This window comes from Electrophorus electricus, chromosome 19, assembly GCF_013358815.1.
Source record: "Electrophorus electricus isolate fEleEle1 chromosome 19, fEleEle1.pri, whole genome shotgun sequence".
Lineage (NCBI taxonomy): Eukaryota > Metazoa > Chordata > Actinopteri > Gymnotiformes > Gymnotidae > Electrophorus > Electrophorus electricus.
In genome coordinates, this window is record NC_049553.1 from 7,918,467 (window position 1) to 7,937,608 (window position 19,142).

At 44.5% G+C, this 19,142-nt stretch overlaps 1 protein-coding gene and 1 long non-coding RNA gene across 2 annotated transcripts in view; one reads left to right on the forward strand and one right to left on the reverse strand.

The window, feature by feature from the left end:
- Positions 1-4,617, reverse strand: LOC113573481. The gene is made up of 3 exons (XR_003410212.2): positions 4,541-4,617; positions 868-1,386; positions 1-100 (listed from the first exon to the last, which is right to left on the reverse strand). It is a non-coding gene; the product is annotated as an uncharacterized LOC113573481 (long non-coding RNA).
- Positions 4,608-19,142, forward strand: part of lrch4 (leucine-rich repeats and calponin homology (CH) domain containing 4) — a 23,707-nt gene continuing 9,172 nt past the window's right edge. The window contains 9 exon segments of the mRNA XM_027003767.2: positions 4,608-4,785; positions 4,788-4,958; positions 16,592-16,736; positions 17,244-17,373; positions 17,594-17,699; positions 17,911-18,157; positions 18,438-18,534; positions 18,725-18,833; positions 19,011-19,120. Of these exon segments, the coding sequence (XP_026859568.2) occupies positions 4,743-4,785; positions 4,788-4,958; positions 16,592-16,736; positions 17,244-17,373; positions 17,594-17,699; positions 17,911-18,157; positions 18,438-18,534; positions 18,725-18,833; positions 19,011-19,120 (1,158 nt within the window). The 5' untranslated portion in view covers positions 4,608-4,742.

The following is a 19,142-nucleotide window of genomic DNA, read 5'->3' on the forward strand; positions in this document are numbered from 1 at the left end:
GTAGCAAATGGCTAATCCTCTTGACAGTCAGCTGTACTGAGTAGGCACTCGCTGTATTGAGGTGGGTCTTATTCACAGACAGCGCATACTTTTCCAGTGTCTTCAAGACATAGAGAAAAGAAACACAACTGAACCAATTTATCAGTAGTGCTCAGAGGTAACCAAAACAAACAAATCAATTTGTTGTAGTCTTTCCAAGCTGGTGCAGCGGCACAGGCACAGACTACAGTGGAACACAGCCCCCCAAGCTCCGGTAACTGACTATTGACCAGCAGCAGAGAACGTTTGGTCTCCGGCCTGCTCAGGCGGATTTGTGTGAAGCTCAGATGCCTGGAAGGTCATACGGAAGATCTTTGGTGGTTTCTCCACTGGAACACCTCCACACATTCGCACCTGGCGTATGGGACCGAGCCAATTGCTCCCATGGCCCGGGGGGCACCGTCAGCCATCCGACTCACCAGCACATAAAAATACCGGTGGAATATTGGGTTACTGCAGGGGTCAACAGCAAACTAGAAAGGGAGGCGAAATGTAAAGCTCTCTGGCAGGATGTACGAAGCACCATGCATAATGTGTCGGTACGTGTATAAGTGGATAACAAGATATTGGTTGTCATGGTTAAAGCATCAGAATTAGATCATTGTAGGTGGATTAGTGTATTATAGATTTATTATACTTTTATTATACTATGTGTGTGTGTGTGTGTGTGTGTGTGTGTGTGTGTGTGTGTGTGTGTGTGTGTGTGTGTGTGTGTGTCTGTGTGTCTGTGTGTCTGTGTGTGTGTGTGTGTCTGTGTGTGTGTGTGTGTCTGTGTGTGTGTGTGTGTGTGTGTGTGTGTGTGTAAAAGTCCATGCATAGCACACTTACATCTTTGGCATGGTGGCACAGTCCTGAATAGCAGAAAGGTCTCGTCCATGCTATATTCCACCGAGGTGTGAACAGAATGAGAATGGTCCCAGAAAAGGGTATGGTGAAGTATGGGCACCACCCTAAGGAAGCCCAGTGCAATGGGAGAGTTGAATGAACAGTTCACTGTTGGCTGGCGACTCCCACCACGGTTCCAAGAGGAGATCCCATTATCCAAACAACCAGTCCTGCTTAGACGCTGTATGGTCAGTCTCTGGCTCTCTGTGCACAGGAGAGTTGGGGCAATTTATCACACAGACCTGGACGGGAAACCACCGTTTCGTCTGTCTGACTCACTCTTCAGGATGGTCAGCCTCATCCAGTTGGTTTCATGGTTGTTGCTAGGAGTAGGGCGATCTGAATGTTGAAAGTACAGCTTCTTCCATAGCAGCTGCTTAGGCTCAGCTTACGCAGTGAACAGAAAGTGGATCCAAAGGAAAGCACGTCGGAGACAGAGAGCCTGTGCAGGATGTTCTCGAGCTGGTGAGAGACAGTGCCAACTTATGGGTAAAGTGGGTTTATATCAGATAAAGGCCCTTCAAATCAAGGGTGTAATTTTCTATGTTAAGACAAAAGCACAATCCGATTTAGGATTTTTTTTAAGGAATGTATTTATTTATTTATTTATTTATTTATTTATTTATTTAGAATTTTTTACGAGTGTTTTAGTCTCATACCAATTCACGTGGCAATGACAAGATGGCGATTGGTGCAATTTTCTTTTTTTCAGATAGGGACGCAGTTCTTTTAGGCTATTGGTGAGAAAATTCATTTGTCAGAAACTCAAATATCTCTGACTGGGTTGTGGGTTTTTTTTTTTTTTGGTTGAAGGTATTTCTTTTTACATACAGCAGGTGGTGCTGTAGTCCTGTCATATATATCCTGGTTTCCGTTTCCATGTGTAGTTTTTTTCTTTTTAGTGCTCAATGTTTCTTTAAAATGTAAATATTCTATTCTTTTAAATGTAAATATTAATTTATTACTTATTTTAAAGGCTTTGACTTCCAATCTGAAAACAGACGGCTGTCTATCCAAAGCCAATCCAACTGCTTCCTCCCTTATAAGTGTCTAGTTACTGAGACTTCTTTCTAAGAGCGCTAACATCCATTATGACAATGGAAACAGAATCTCTTGACTTCATAATGATATCGTAAGGGGTTTTTTGCAAGTGGATGTTAACATGGGAAGAAACATATTATTATTATTACAAGAGTGGCAGAACGCTTCCATTCATTGTGCAATACACTCTTTTATAGAGCATCTGGGTCTTATTTATCCACTTTCCCTCACCCATTAAACAAAAGTCGTTGTTTTTTTCTGGTATTTCTCTGCATAAATATTCATAAATGATCTGCACTACTAACTTGTGATGAAATGTCACTAAAGGAAAAGGAACTGAAGACTTATCTATTTGTGGAGTATTTAGAATGACCACTGATCCTGCACCTGTTGGGTAACCGAAACTAGTTCATATAGCTTTATATAGTGTGTTATTGCACTTACCATTGTCTGATATAGCGCTTATATGTATTTTGCACTTCTAGGTATCGGCATTGATCCCTTTATTTCAACAGTATTCTAGTTCAGTGGCATCTTGGACCTGAACCTACTGTACTGGCTAGGATACATTCTATGACAAAGCACTTTTGTAAGTCGCTCTGGTTAAGCGTGTCTGCCAAATTCTGAAAATGTAAATAAATATAATGAATGCATGTAGGGTAGTTCCTGATTAAGGACTTGGGGAGTTGAGATAGATGCCTGTTCCTCCGTTCTGTCTCTTCCTCATAGATTATTCAGCACCAACTTTAACAGCAGTGGAGATGACATCACAGTTTCCCACGCTCTTTTCCTCCCTCTGTCTCTTGCTCTGTGCTCCCGTGATCCCTCTTTTCCTCTTTTCATTCTCCCCGAGGACTAAGGGATCTACCAACCCACTTGTTCCTGACTTGAAAATATACAACAAACACAAATCATCTAATTACTTACAATTTTTTAGTTAGAACTCAGTGTGGTCCACAAGTAAAAACACTGCAACTGCTATATGGCCACAAAATAAGCCTGACCATCTGCTTATATAGTCATTGTTTCATTTCAAATGCAGTCAAAATGTCTCGACTTTGTCCTGTCCTCCCTCTATACTCTCTTAGCTCGTGTCCTTTCACGGTTTCTCATATTTACGTTTATGCCATTTGGCAGACGCTCTTATCAAGAGCAACTTACAAAGGTGCTTCGTCATATCATTTCTATGCTGATGATACGCAATTGATTTTCTTCTTTCCACCCTCTGTCACTCCGGTTTCTGCTTGTGTCTCAGCATGTCTAGCAGACATCTCTTCTTAGGAAGCTCATCACTAAAGCTAAATCTCAACAAAAACAAGCTCCCATGTATCCCTGGAAATGTCCCCTTGAGTCAAGACCTTGGGCTCTCACTTGGGATCACTCCAACTGACAAAGCATACAGCCTTGGTGTGCTTCTGGATAACCAACTATCATTCTCTCCTCATAGAGCTAACGTAACTTGGTCATGCAGTCTCCCACTCTACATCAGGAAAATCTGAGCATTTTTCTGCACAGAAGCCACTCAGGTGTTTGACAGTCCCTTGTCATCTCAAAGCTGGACTACTGCAACTTGCTTTTGGCCAGTCTTCCCCTGTGAGCCAGCAGACCCCTGCAACTCCTCCAGAACGCAGCTAGACAGCTTGCTTTCAGTCTCACTAAGTTCTCCCATGTCACCTTGCAGTGTTCCCTGGCTCCCTGTAGCAGCAGTTCATATTGAATATAAAACACTGATGCTCACCTGCAAAGCCATAGCTGGACCAGTTATTGTTAAAGGAAGAAAACAAACAAACAACCCCCAAAACGCTGGTTTCAATATTACTCAATGGGGAAAAAAATGGGAGGAGAGTTTGACACTCAGCTAAATAAACACATGAACTAATCCATAGGTCTAGGGAAATAATGATTTTGTGTTTAAACGGATGAACTCAGCGATGTACAAAACCCCAGCAACACTGATGTGCCTCATACCCACTACTACGCCACTACTGTGTCCATGGCACTGCTGCGCTATGAGTAGTCTGCCACCCAAGAAATATCCAGTCAGCAGTGGCCCTGTGATCCAAAACTGGCCACTAGCAAACAGGGTAAATGGTTGGAGACAAACTACATGGCAATAGTTTTTAACAGTCTGCAGCTGTTCAACTACAAAATACATGTAATTAATAAAGGGGCTAGTTAGCAGGTGGCAGGCCTTGTTTTACATAACAGCCCATGCGTTGGCCAGTGTATACTGAAATATAAACGTAGGTCATATACGGGTTAATGCATGCTGAAATATAAACGTAGTGTGCACTTTAGGGTTGGGCAGCGCTAAACGGACAGCATGGGCAGACTGACAGATGGTTGAGGTTTTTGTTATGGAAAGCAATGTTATTTAATTGTCGTGGAAGGGACATTTAGAACAGTACCTTATGCTATACTAGATTCAATTGCACCCATCTCTTCTGACTTTGAACTTTTTACGCCTATTTCATTTATTTATTTATTTTTTGCTCTAATACGTCTTTGGAAACACTGTTTTTGCGGGTACAGTATTACGCGGCAACCCCTCGCTCTCGGGTCGTTTATAACTTACTCCGTCTGTGGCCACGCCCCTTCCCGCTTCACATCTCGCCTCGCGCTGCACTCGCGCAGCCAGATTGACAGTTAGCTCCACGCGGAAAGCCCTTTCAGCTCAACTTTATCTCCTCCTTTACGCTGGATTAAACACCTTCCTCACGCGTGATAGCCGCCGTCCAAGCGACTCGGAAGGGAGCGAAAGTTGAGGTGTGGCTTCTATGCGAGAAATTAAAGTCACACTCGGGGGGTTTACTTGTGTTTCATGGCTGCTGGGGATGGAGCCCAGCTGCCGGCGACCATAGCGGCCAGCAGGAGCGTGGAGAAGTCGCTGGAGGAGGCTGCGCTCAGCGGAGCCCTCGTCCTGTCTAACCGTAAACTGAAGGAGTTTCCCCGGACCGCTAGGAACTATGACTTGTCCGACATTACGCATGCAGGTAAAGTAGACTTCTGTAATCCGGAGTTAACGAGGAAAAAAAAAGCTCCAAATCGCGCCGCGTCATGTTAATTAGCCGGCTAAGTCCCTTTGTTCGGCCGCTTTCACCTGCTCTCCCTCCAGCTATATAACGTTAACTAACGTTATCCCTCACCGCCTTGGTCGTACGGACAGGCAAGATAGAAGGAGCAGCCCACGGAGCTAGGATAGCTAACGCTAGCTGATGTGCGGAAGAAGTAAGGTTGAGCTAGCGAAGGTGGTTAGCTTTTGGAGAAGTGCGAGCATTTGTTTACACCAACATCCTCCGAACCTGAAAGACCAGAGATACGTTAGCGTTAATTAGCGAGCGTTAGCGAACATGCACTGCTTCTGTAGCTAGAGTTCATGTCGCATGAAGTTGAGCATGCCTGCCGTTACTACTTTATGGTGTGTGTGTGTGTGTGTGTGCTTTTTGTCCTTTGTGTTACTCGGAGTTAGTTATTACCTTCAAACATCTGTTTAGCTAGATGATGTTAGGTGGCTATGTCCCTTCCTGCTGTTTTTAAGTAGTGGAAAACAAGGTTTTGCAGTCTAGATGGGGCCAACTTGGTACCCAGTTCTGTTTAACATAATATTCCATGAGTTTGGCAACTCAGTGCCGTTGTCAGATGCCCAGAAACGGATAGCTAGGAGGCTGTACCGCTGCTAGCTCACTGAATAACAGGGTCATGTCTTGCTTTGAAATTGAAGGAACTACTGAAAGGCATCTTGCTCGCCACTCACCAGTACAAACCACGATGCTCCTAATACACAAACATCTGCTGCTCATGAGTAGGCCTGCGTTGAAAGAGGAAGTGCTTGTAAGCAGTGTGCAAATTCTTATTACTCCAGTACATTTGTGTTTACTTATTTTAGGCTCTATTGATTCCTTAATGGAAATTATGATTGTTATCCAAGGCTTGGTTGTCATGATTCATTCCAGTATGTCTGGTTTATTCATGTGGTACCTTTTAATGGAACGATTTCCAGTTGCGCTAAATAATGTAGGTGATGTAAAAAAAAAAATCTAACACACACAACACACCCTTTTGGGGATACCATATGACTAAGCATTCTCTTTAAATATGTGATGTCCAGTTTAATAAAGCGCCCATTTCCTCCCAGTCTTGTTTTGAGACAGCAACTTGATGGACCAGTCAATGATTCAAGGGCAAAACTCAACTTGTCAGGAGCAGATTACACTGTTTCAGGTGCGGCCTTCTTAAATGTTAAGCCATATGTAATCATGTGGAGTACCTCTGGTAACAGCATAAACATTGACAGAGAGATTGCCATGTTGCTGTGGCAACGCTGCCCTCAATCAAAACCCTCTTTCTGACACTCGGATTAGAACACCAGCAGTGTAACACTGGCATATTCACACCCCACACCCCGTTTCTTATGACCATCATAGTGTTGGATTGACTTGTCTAATTGGGCTAGCTGCTTTCCCACGTTTGAGCATGCTGTTCCACATTGTAGCCTTTTCTGTGGCGTAATAATGTAGTGGCTCCTGCTGTAAGTGTGTGCGATCACTCAGGTTGAAGCTAATTGCTGGGTTTCTCCTTAGCTTAATGAGGGCGACAGTTTGACGGGCTCAGTCCTGGTGTTTGGTAGGCAGATGTGGGTGACTTCACTGAATTTTTCCCCTCTCTCTGCCTGCCCAGCCTAGCTCTGTCCATTAAGCCCTGCCTTACCATAACCCTGGACCTTTGTACTGCATTATAGTACCTGTACGTTCACACACCCTGTGAAACTAGTGGTAGTATCTTTTTAAAGGCTGGGCAGTAGTGTTGGGGTAGTTAGTGCAGAGGCCACTGAGAGCCTTGTGAAGACCATCAAAAGCCTGCAGGCCCATGTGGCTCACAACATATGGATGCATGGAGAATGGGGCCCAGTTTGCTTGCTTTCTTTTGCTTTTTTGGACTTTCGGTCCACTCACGTCACGCGTGCACACTCTTGACACTTTCTCATGTGCTCACACCCCTCTTCTTTCCATGGAAGAGCTCTCTGCTGTATGAACAAACTTTGCCCAGGAAGGCCAGAGGTTCTGCTGTATAGGCTGTGCTGGAGAACAAAGCTTGGTTTCATAACACTGGATTCAGACAGAGAGGTCTATTTTAGGGGTTCAAAGTCTGGCAGCTTCTGGGCATTAATAATAAAGCTGAGCATTAATATTAAAGACTGTTGATTTTTGCTTGTAGCAACAGTAATTTTAGATTTTAGCCTAATCCTTTTAAGAAACGTTGTGTAGTCAGGTCTGAGACAGGAGCACTTCTGTGAAACAAATGAAGAAAGAAGGAATGAGAGAGAGAGGGGAGAGGCAGAAATTAGATTAAAAAAATGTATAAGTACACTGAGGAGAGGCAGTAACGGGTAAAGAATGAAATAAGAACAAGTGAATCAAATGACTACTCTGAGAGTTGGGCTTGAAGGAAATGACGAAGTCAGGGCAAGATGAATAGACCAAGATCAAAGCAGAGGTAGTGAAAGTGTGTGTGTTTTGGTCGGTCAGTCAGTTGATAAATATTTGTGTCCGCCTGGCTCCCATACACTTGTGACCACTCCTGGGGCATGAGCATTGTAGCCCACATCAACAGAGTCACTCATTGAGTGAGAGTGAGAGTGAGAGTGAGAGTGAGAGAGAGTGAGAGAGAGTGAGAGAGAGTGAGAGTGAGTGAGAGTGAGAGAGAGAGAGAGAGAGAGAGAGAGAGAGAGAGAGAGAGAGAGAGAGAGAGTCACTCACTGATGCAGAGGAAGCATTTGATAATGAGAGAGAGAATGCAAGACTTAGAGGGACATGCACACTCCATTCCACAGCTAAGCTCAGCAGCAGCTGATGGGAGAGGGGAGTGAGTGAGAGAGGAGAGAACAGAAGGTCTTGGTAGGGTGGGAGAGGGGCTTCATGAAATGGACTCATGGCCTGTTCCCATTGTTATGTCCTTTTACCGCCCCCTTGACTGGAGTCCCGTGTCTAAAGGACCCCCTCCTGCAGGCTCTGACTCCTGCTTTTAATCTACCCCTTGCTCTCTTTTGAGGTCCATTACTCAGCGATTCTTTTTACTGCAGTTTTTGTTTCACCCCTCTCTCTTTCTCTCCATATTGACATGTTTACGCATTTAGTCTAGAATCCCTTAAAATGTGTGCACAAAAATATGATCCACATTAGTATCAGCAGATGGGCTTAAATGCATTTGGATTTTATTGTGGCAGTAAATCTGCACGACCCGTCAGTTCATTTTGTAATGATCCAAATTTATTCTTCAAATGCATGTTGCCATTTCCATTTTCTTTATAGACTTTTAACTTACAAGTAGGGTATGAGTGGTAGAACCATTAAACCGAGACCTCTAGCACTAAATTCACATGCCCCTTAAAATGTCAGGCTAGTTCCCCATTCATACAATAGGTTGCTAAATACAAATGGCCGGAGCCGTTGTCATAGAGCAGAGATGGTAACGGATTAGCTCATCCTGCATACTCCTCCAGACGTCTGGACGTCGCATGGTGTTAACCATGGATAATGCTAGCGGTGAAGTGCTTCATCAGACTGCTCTAGATTACAGCTCAGAATATTAGTGGAGATTGAGAACTCTTCTGATTCTTTGCTTCATTTACAGGAGCGATGCAAGAGATGAAGGACTTTTGACGCCTACAAAAGCTGGACAATAACACTCATAAAATATTGTAGCTGATTTTTTTTGTGGTTCTAATAATTCTAATATTGTGGTTATAATAATGATGTCATATTGACATGACATGAAAGTGTATTTGGTTAAGATGTTCAGACCCTTAAGTTGAACCTGCCAGAAACTGAAAGACTTTACATTCTTCCATAATCTCCTAGCCTATACATTGCTTCCTTCATTGTCTAATTTCCAATGTGTAGAAGGGACAATATCGAAGAGGCTTAAGTTTCAGGATGAAAAGTTGTACTGAAATGCCAGACAGTGCTGTTCCTCCTGTTTTAAGCTAGCGGTCTGATAGTGTTGGGTGGTGCCTTTCATTTAATAGCTATATGTGGTTATAGTTTCTGGAGTCTGTCTGGATCTTCTGCATTGCTTTCTGTAGCACATATAAACAGGGGCAGTAAGCTGTGTGTATATGATCCAGAGCAGTGTGGATATGTGTTTGATTGCCACACACAGTGTGTTGTGTATGCGCAGTTGCACAATGTGTGATATGTGTGTCACGCACAGTTGTGCAGTGTGTGGTGTAGGGGTGTTTGAGAGCCACACACAGTGTGAGGTATGTGGGTTTGTGTTTGTGTTTGAGAACCTCACACAGTGTGAGGTGTGTGTTTGTGTTCGTAGTTTGTAGTGTGTTCTGCTTCTTTCCCTCACACTTGCATTTCCTTTTTATGTTTCTGCCGGATGCGGATGTGGGTTTTCCCTTTAGAGCTTCTGCTTATTTTTTCTTCCTCTAGTTGCATCTTCTTACCCACCTCTCGCTCTCGCTCTCTGTATCTGTGTCTCTCTGTCTGAAAAGGCAACAGATAGTCCAGAGAATCCCTTCCACTTTGTGTTGTATTAAAAATGCATTATATGATCTTGACTGGGGGGATGCAGGATAAATGCATAATAATTTGTCTGGACATATAATTTAAAACAAACATAGAGGGGAAATTATCCTTCTGTCAAATTTCTAGCCTAGCACACAAACCCTAAGCATAGCAGTTATATTCATGTCGCACTGTATTATTCCTGCTCGGAGAGCTACTTCACTTTTCTGCCATTGCCAGCAAACCCGCACCAATCTGCCTTGTTTCCTCATAGCAATAACAGGTTCCCAACAGAACCAGAAAGGAGAATGAATGCAAACTATTTTCTGGGTGTTAAAAACCGGATGTAAACTGATCAGCAGGAACGTACTCAATCTGGCATCAGAGTCAACTAATGGGTTTTAAAAAAGGCCTTGCTGGATGTTGTTCAGAGCAAACAAATCCAGATGGATTTGCTTTCACTACCTGTTTGATACAGGAAAAGTGAAAACCCTAGGACAACTTCACTAGTTCCTGTGAAAAGGATGAATGAATCGAATTATTCTGATCGTGGGTTTAAAAATACAACTGATTTTCCAGTAGAGCTAGCGTAAACAAAAGCAATTTCACAGTAAACATCTACTATGTAGTACCATTCTTCCTCAAGAAATAATTTACTCACATCCAAGTCATGAGGGTACATTTGTCTACAGGTTCATTGGTTGACTGGATGATGTATGAGAAGAGCCATGCGTGAATGTAAAAGTGTTGTTTGTGATATTTGTTGGAGAAACAGCAGGCCTAGTCCTAGCAGAATAGGACTGTTATACGTTATTGTAGGAATCTGTTATGCATACTCTGGCTCACCCATTCACAATGTTAGGCCTTTACTTGTTTGCAGACTAGCTAATTTGGACATGAAATTCATTGTTGCCCAGGCATGCAGTAAACTTATTTATTTGGTTACTGTGGGTTGACAAGCTAAATGTTCCAAATAGTATGCCAAAATTAGCATAACCCTCATCTGACTCATATTGAAAGGTAGATTTGAGTCAGTATGAGAAATGTTCTGGGTCCCTCATCCAGAATAGAATTTGGCCACACTGAGCAACCTTTCCTATCAACCATGTGTGAAATAAAGCGTGATCCAGAAAGAGCTCTCCTGTATCATCATATAAATCACATCAGACAAAACTGTCCCACGTTTCCTCGCTGTTTAAATGGCGAGTAATGAGACCAGGTCGGACCAACTCCAGAGATCATGTGCCTCTGTCCCATTCTTTGGTTGTAGAGGATGAGGCCTCTGTTCATAAAGTAAAAGTCCTGCCATAAGGGCGGCACCCACTGATGAGTTATGCCTGGTTGAGCTAATTAGCAAATCCAGGCAGTTGTAAGAAACATTCTCTGTTATGTGTTATGGGTGACTGATACGGAAGACAATGGAAAAATGCTCCTCCCCCGACGAAGGCGTTGGCACATCAAAGCTAGAATTCTGAAATCTTATACCAGATCTACATTTTACACACACGACACCCCCCCCCCCCCCCCCCCCAAAGTGAGTAGTGACAGAAGAAACTTGAAGCAGGAAAGGATATTGAGCAAGAAGAATTATTCAACTCTGAATGTCATCTAATTTCTCTCTGTTTTGCTTTCCTGATCTTGCCTGTGACATGTTCTGCGAAGACCACAATACCTCTAGCCTACACATGAACTGGCTTTTCTGTACAGCTGCAGTTTTAGTGGAGTGAAAGGGTGAAGACTCGTGGGTTCTAATGGCTGTGAATCATAAATGCTGGTCTGTTCTCTTATGTAACTAAAAGCCCTTTCCTCTCCTGCTGGCTTGACTTTGGTGTGTCCAGATGGTGTACTCAGCACCTCCTATTTGAGAACCTAGACAGGGTGCTGCGCGTGCGTGGGCGCGTGCGCGCAGGCATGAGGACGAAGGGTGGCATACTTTTATCTAAGATGGAATTTAGGGGCATAGAATTGTAATGCTGAATAACTAAAGTTCCAATGACCAAAGTTTGGAAAACATAATCGGACGAATTATTGTTTTATGTATGCTAATTAATTTGTGAATGTTAATTTATTTTTAAAAAGTACCCAAAAAAAAGTGCCTTTTCCGTCTTGCTGGTTAATGTGCTCTGTCTGTTTTCTCCTCTGTGGTTTTATAGTTTTGGGTTGCTGAAGGTGGGACAGACTGTTCAAGTTTTGATTGGTTTACAAGCAAGAAATTGCATCAGTTGAACATGCTCATTGGAGGTATTTGTTTTAGTTGCTGTTGCGAGTTAGCTAGCTCAGTGGTCAGCAACATGTATGGTGGAAATTTTCCATCAAGATCAATTGTAAGTTTGTTTTCAGTCTTTTCCATTAAGAGACAGAACTTTGTGCCAATTATTACTATAAAGAACATGACCCCCTGAATACGGCTCAATCAGATAAGGCACGACAACGCCATGTGACCTGTATCAGAATCTTCGTCACATACTCTTCAGCAATCACATTTCTATAAACGCTGCTTGCCTAGCAACTTGCAGAATACTAGCAACATGTTCTGTAAAACACTCCTCCGGGAAGTAGTCCCAGCACAGCGGATGGATACAGTTGTTCACTGTGCAAAGGCAAAACAAGAGGAAAAACAACAAAAACCCAGCATTATAGAAGCGTGTATGTCCACCGGCTAAAATGTGTGTGCGCAATATGTATTTTGACATTGAACATCATTAAACATTGTGTTTAGTGTGAATGGGGGAAAGTTTTACCTGAATCAGCTTTAAGAAATTATTTAAGTAATTGATGTAAAACTGTCAGAGATGCCTAGAAATTAACCAGTAAATAGTTAGAAGGGATCTATTGTTAACTAAGGTGAACTCCCCTTTTAAGCTTTTCCAAGTTTTGTAGCAGCCCTTCATTAAAACGTGCCATTCTTTGAACCTGCTTTTACGGCTGTGCAGTCTTGAGCAATGATATGGTTCCAGTACTCAGGGTTTTGCTTTTTGTTGGCTAGGAGCCATAAGCAGCGCGTTTCTGAAGATGATGGTCTGTTTCTCATTTATAGCTGGCAGATTTCTTCATGCCCAAAAAGGGAACGTTTCGTTTCCACCATTATCAAAGTTCACAGAAGTTACTTGTTTTTGTAATGGACTGAATTCAGTCATGCTGCATGTTTTATGGGGCAAGGTGATCTGTTACACAGCGTCACCATTGTTTTGACACTTGCTGATTCAGTTGTTATGGTGACGAGGTGCACTAGCATGTTCACTAGCGCCGGAGTGGTTTTGCTTAAACTGGCTTGCTTATTGAGCTCTGTGTGAAGGAAATGCTTGTGAATGATGACCCTGTGCTCCAGTTAGTACTGGAACATTCAGAGCTTGAATATTGTGCTTAAAAATTTGAATATTAATTGCCTCCACATTCCTGCTTGATGAGGTATGTTGTTGACCTGGCCGGGTCGGGTTGTGCTTACCCCGAGCACAGCCAGTCCCACAGCTGTGCATCACTCATGCTGAGCTGTAGTGATGCTCACGCTTCAGTCTGATCTCTGATAGACCTGCGGTGGGGCTCCCACTACAGTCTGATGGAGCGCTTGGGCCATTTTTGGCCTGGTGCAGAGGTGTTACATAAATGCTCCGGGATGTTAACTATGGCTCTCCTGTATTCAGGCTCCAGTTTTGCATGCCAGCCTTTGCATATACTGCAGAGACCCAGTGAGCAGGGTTCCTGTCTGCTAGTGTCCGTATTTCAAACCCATCAGCTCTGCTCATCTACCATAAACACACACCCCTATCATAACTGACATTTCTGCACATTATGACTTGCCTTCATATTATGTGTTTTTAACATTAAGAGGCTGCTATAGAAGGCAGCATCAGGGAAAAAGGGTAAGAAATAAGTAACATGATACACACACACACACACACACACACACACACTTCACTGTGCACTGCTGGTGAAGTAGGGCCACTTACAAGTCAGGATGCCCTCGCTCGTGTTGAAGACAAAGGTCGTTCTGTGCTGTGGGTTGTGCTTTATTGCGAACGCATGCAGAGGCCGATGCCGAGCTCGAAACCGAGCCCGTGTTCCCAGCGTGGGAGGGGGCAGAGGGGAAGGCGGCATTGAGCACGCTGCAGGGGGAGCCTCAGCTGTCAGGTAATAACATCGCTTCCCCCGGCTCCGCAGGGCAGCCTGGTGTTCTGACTGGCAGCTCTGGGCACTCCCAGAGAAAACATGTCTGTTTCGGCTATTAACACGTGATATTTGCAGCTCATTTATCCAACCTGTTTTGTGGTGGTTTGGTAGTTTGATTTCACTGTGGGCTAGCTTGCTTATTACAAAATAAAGCATTTATTAGAAATGTTATAAACATTGAATTTTTCAAAGTATAAAAACATATTTTGTTTCCTGTTTGTTATATAAAATACTTCACAGACAAGCGTACTTTTAACCTGTAACGTTTACTAGGCCTTTTATCAAATGGGAGGTTTTGGAGTAAAAAGGCCTGCCATGGCCATCTCCAGACACACGGGACACTTCAGTACGTAGTTTCATGTTTTGATGGTGGTAATTGTTGTTTTTTAAACCTTATTCGATAATTCGATAAACCTTGATAATTAGTTGTTGACACTGGTTGTTTTGGACCAGGGAAAATTCAGAGCTTCAGTGAAGGGGGTTTCCTGCAGAGAGCCAGTGCGATAAAATACTGATTCATCAGTGAAAGGGGAACGTCAGATAGTGGTAATCTACAGTATCTGATCTGGAAGCACAAATCCCGTTATCAGCTCCCCGAACAAATCCCTGTTACTGGATCTTAAAACACTGCTTGTCTCTCAGTAATGATCTGGCTGTAGAGCTGAGTCATGCTCTGTCACACATCCTCCCCCACCTCTTCTGCTATTGTCAGGGTGCCTTTATTCATTCAAGCCCTGCACTTTCTCCGTCTCCCCCCACCAGCAGTGACCCGGAGTGTGACGCATCAAGTTTGTGAACGAACACGCACGCACACACAGTGCCTGGGGTAGAAGGTTAATATCAGAGATGTGAGCACTGATTAGGTTTGGTAGTGTAGGATTACTGTCCAGGAACAAGCAGGATGTGTCTGCATGTATGTGGGAGCAGTGAACTTGAGGACATGAGAGAGTTGCTTGGGGTTGGGTCTGTGTGTACACACATGTGGAGGTGGCAGGTGCACCTCTTCTTCTCTCCCTCTCTTTCTCACACACACACACACACACACACACACACACACACACACACACACACACACACACACACACACACACGTTTTCTTTTCTCCATCTCCCTCTGTCTCACTCTGCCCTACCCCCTCTCTCTGTCTTTCAGTGTCATGCTTATGTGGGCATTTTTTGTTAATTACTTCTCTGTAGTGTAACTTAAGATGTCCGTGCATCTGCTGTGTGAGATGCGCACGCGCAAACACACGTCTGCATGCATTCTGACATGCACGCGAAAAGTGAAGGGAAACTTGAAGACCCTTGAGACCCTCGTGTTAAAATAGAAGTAGGGCTGACATGTTTCTTACCAAAATGGGTATTTTTAGTGTGATTTCAGGAGATTTGCTGTGCTGCTGACATCATGCGGGAGGTGTTCGCCCTGTTCTGCTGAAAGTGACTGCATGTTCTTTATTCCCCACTACTGAAACTGACTGCATGTTCTGTATTCTCCAGTACTGAACTATGCTGCTTGGCTCCTCTCCAAGCCTGACTGCACCCTGCAGGATTTCACCTGATTCCTGCCTGTGTCAGACGCTTAAAGTCATGCCCTTTGTTTTTTTTGTTTTTTGTTTTTTTTTCCTTTCCCCCACCCCGTATTTATCTTCTGCGGTCACACGCTGAAACCTGTTTACTTGCGCCATAATCCTGAGAGTGAGAGCACAGCATGGGTTAAGGATGGGCTGCATGTGCCACTCAGTGTACATGCAATTGCTAGAACAAGAAGTGGAGTTTGTCCTGCGATGGCTCTGAAGCCTTCTCCATGATGTGAATGCATTTGGGTCTCTTCTAAGCTCTGCCTGGGTGCTGGGGGTACAAAGTGCATCAGTGACTGACGGTATGAAAGCGTATAAAACCCCTGGGCAACCACAGGCACTCGTGTTGAAATGGAGAATGGGAGGGTATGCGTGCACGTGTACGCCTGCGTGCGTACACGTCTGTGTGCATGTCTGCGTGTGGGAAGGGAAGGACTTCCTTGCCAGATTAAACAGCTGAACAAAAGACATGGACTGAGAGTCAAGGGAGAGGAGAGCAAGGAGCCACACACACCCACACACTGACTATGATGTGTCCTGGACTTGCACAGACTCTGTAATTAACATCCTCTCTTCTCTATAAATAACATCATGACCCTGCAGGGAGAGCCACAGACAGTGCGTGCGTGTGTACAAATGCATGTGTGTGCGTGTAAGGCTTTGTGAAACCTGAGAAACAAAAATGGGGAACTGGAGGAGTAATGGGGCGTGTGAAGGAGAGTGTTTCTTAAAGGGGTGTGAGAAGATCAGCGCTCCTGTGTGGAGAGGTGCTGTTCCTTCTCCGATTGGTTGGAGTGCCTAAACCGGAATGATCCGTAGGAGGCCTGATGGGGTGGCAAACATGTAAGGAAAGAGAGTGTGCGTTTATAGCTGAACAAAGGGAGCTATATTTGGGAGCATGCCGTGTGCAGGAAAAAGTGAAAATAGATCTAAAAGCAAAGATCATTTTCCTTATGTTCATTTCTAGATATTTTTTTGCTATATTTCACATATATGCTATTGTACTAAGTTGTTTGTTCCTGGTGATTTACCCTTTGCATGTTTTCAGTGGTTTGTCTGATTTCGCAGCGTTCAGCTAAAGTCCCCTTCATAATGGTCACCATGCACCCACGCAGTGCATAGCATTAATATGTAAATAAGTAAAGTGTCAATGCCATGTCAGTTTCTGCATATTGTTATATGAAATAACCATATCTGCATCCGTTTGATATGCGGATTTCACCGATATTTAGTGCTTAGACGAATGCTCAAGTACGAGCACCTTTTACTATGAGCACTGCCGAGTGAGTTGTGGCTTCTGTTGCCAGTGCTCGTGGAGCACAGGCTGCAGCAGCTGTGGTCACTGCTGGTGCTTGATGGCTGTTTCCTGCAGACTTGTCGAAGAACCGGCTGTGTGAGCTGCCTGAGGAGGTGTGTCAGTTCATCTCCCTGGAGACGCTCAGCGTCTATCACAACTGTGTGCGCTCACTCCCTTCCTCGCTCTGTCAGCTACAAGCCCTCACCTACCTCAACCTCAGGTATGCTCTCTCTCGCTCGCTCTCTCTCTCTCTCTCTCTCTCTCTCTCTCTCTCTCTCTCTCTCTCTCTCTCTCTCTCTCTCTCTCTCTCTCTCTCCAAGGCCTTACCCATGACAGACAAGAACACCCTGCCCATCCTGTGAGAGGCTAGTTAAAAGGAATCACCTTTCAGAACATTACCAACTGTATTGTACCAAACTGTCATTTTTGTCATAACAGGTAATAAATGAATGAAACACATGATCTTAGATGTAATTAAAGAAAAAAAAATCTCGTCTCTTGTGTGTGATTCCTTTCATAATTTTGTTGTCTCTACGTATAAATATACCAACACAACAGTGGTAAAATAACAAGCTTGGGCTCTGTGGTTGGGGAACTGCAAAACTTTTGCTCTAGGATTATTTGAAAAGGTTTATACTGTGTATGTCTCCACTGGAGCCTTCTTACTTTTGATGACTACACCAGCTATGCGCACAGGGCTTAAAGTCCAGTTGTCTGTGTGTTTCAGTCGCAACCAGCTGTCCAGTTTGCCTCTGGCAGTATGCCAGCTCCCTCTGTTACGGGTCCTCAACCTCAGCAACAACAAGTTATCCCTCCTGCCTGCTTCTATCCACACTCTCACCCATCTCCGCCAGCTGGTACGTACTCCTCCCATTGCATCCCATCTCTGCCTTGCCTTTCCCAGCCTCACTCTCTCATTCTCTCACTCTTATTTTTTCTATCACTCTTTCCTTCTGTCACATCTGTTCTATCTGCAACATATCCAAATGGGTCTAAATTTCTTAAACATGAAATTGGGAGAAATACCCATCCGCCGGTGGTGGTGAATGCCAGCAATGGGCTTCTGTCTGCCTGTAGGATGTGAGCTGTAATGAGCTACAGAGCCTGCCGATGGAGCTAGGGCAGCTGGAGTCTTTACGGGACCTGAACCTGAGGAGAAACCAGCTCACCACTCTGCCAGAGGGTTAGTTCATCACTCACTCTCTCTCTCTCTCACACACACACACACACACACACACACACACACACACACACACACACACACACACACACACACACACACACACACACACACACACACACACACCCTACCTGTCTCTTCTGGGTCCTGAAGCTAAGGGCAGTACTGCTCAGGAGGCTGGGTTTACTAGTCAGTCGAACCCCTCCTCCTGCAGAACTGTCCGAGCTACCGCTCGTCCGCCTGGACGTCTCATGCAACCGCATCTCCCGCGTCCCCGTGTGCTACCGGCACCTACGGCACCTGCAGACCATCATCCTGGACAACAACCCCCTGCAGATGCCCCCAGCCCAGATCTGCTCCAAGGGGAAGATCCACTTCTTTAAGTACCTGAACATGGAGGCATGCAAGAGGAGCCATGACCAGCTGGAGAGAGTGCTCCGACCCAGCGGCTTCAACACCTGGTGAGGGCAGGGTGGAGGGAATGAGGAGGAAGGAGGGAGGGTGGAGGGATTGAGGGGTTGTTCATGGTGATGTACTGAATCTGTGGACCTCCTTGAAGGAACATTTTGTGAACTTGATGCATTTGCTTGGGTGCTCTTGTAATTTGTGGTTTGAACTGTAGTACAGCAGAACTGGTCTGGAATACTGTGAAAATATTTAAGAAAGGAGGAGAGAAGAGTTGAATGGAACCAGGATAAAGATGGGAAGAATATTCTGTTTTGTGTGTGTGTGTTGTTCCAGCCTTTCGGATCAGGAACTGTTCCCTGGTCAGTACGGTGGTCTGGACTCTGGCTTCAACAGTGTTGACAGTGGCAGCAAGAGGTGGTCAGGAAATGAGGTAAGCAGAATGAATGACAACCAAACCAGTTTCAGCTGGGTTCCAACTATGTGTTGCCATTATCTACTGTCATTTTACATTTGAGTTTGATTGTAAGCATATCTGTTAGGTTCAGCAGAGGAATAGAGTCGATGCATGACCCTTTTACCCTGTGTCCTGCATGACCCTTTTACCCTGTATCTCTCTCCAGTCTGCTGATGATTTCTCCGAACGATCTCTGCGATTGGCTGAAATTTCTCGTGAACGAACAAACCTTCAGGAAGAAGAGGAGAAAGATACCCCACAAGACACACCCAGAAGTATTAACTCACACTCACTCACTCACTCACTCACTCACTCTCTCTCAGACACACACACACACACACACACAGGCCAACTCCTTCCTGTGTTCAGTGCCAGCAAAGGGAAGGTGCATATAGAAGTGATTGGCTCTTCCAGTTCTGTATCTTCCCCTTGTCTCGTTCCCCTCTCTGTAGTGAACGGAGACCTGGAGCAGGTGGACTTCATTGATAGCAGCATAACAGAAGAGGAGGACGAGAGCAGCAAGCACAAGCCTCCTACTCCTGCACAAACGTCACCCCCGCAGGTCAGAGGGGGGTGTTGCCCAA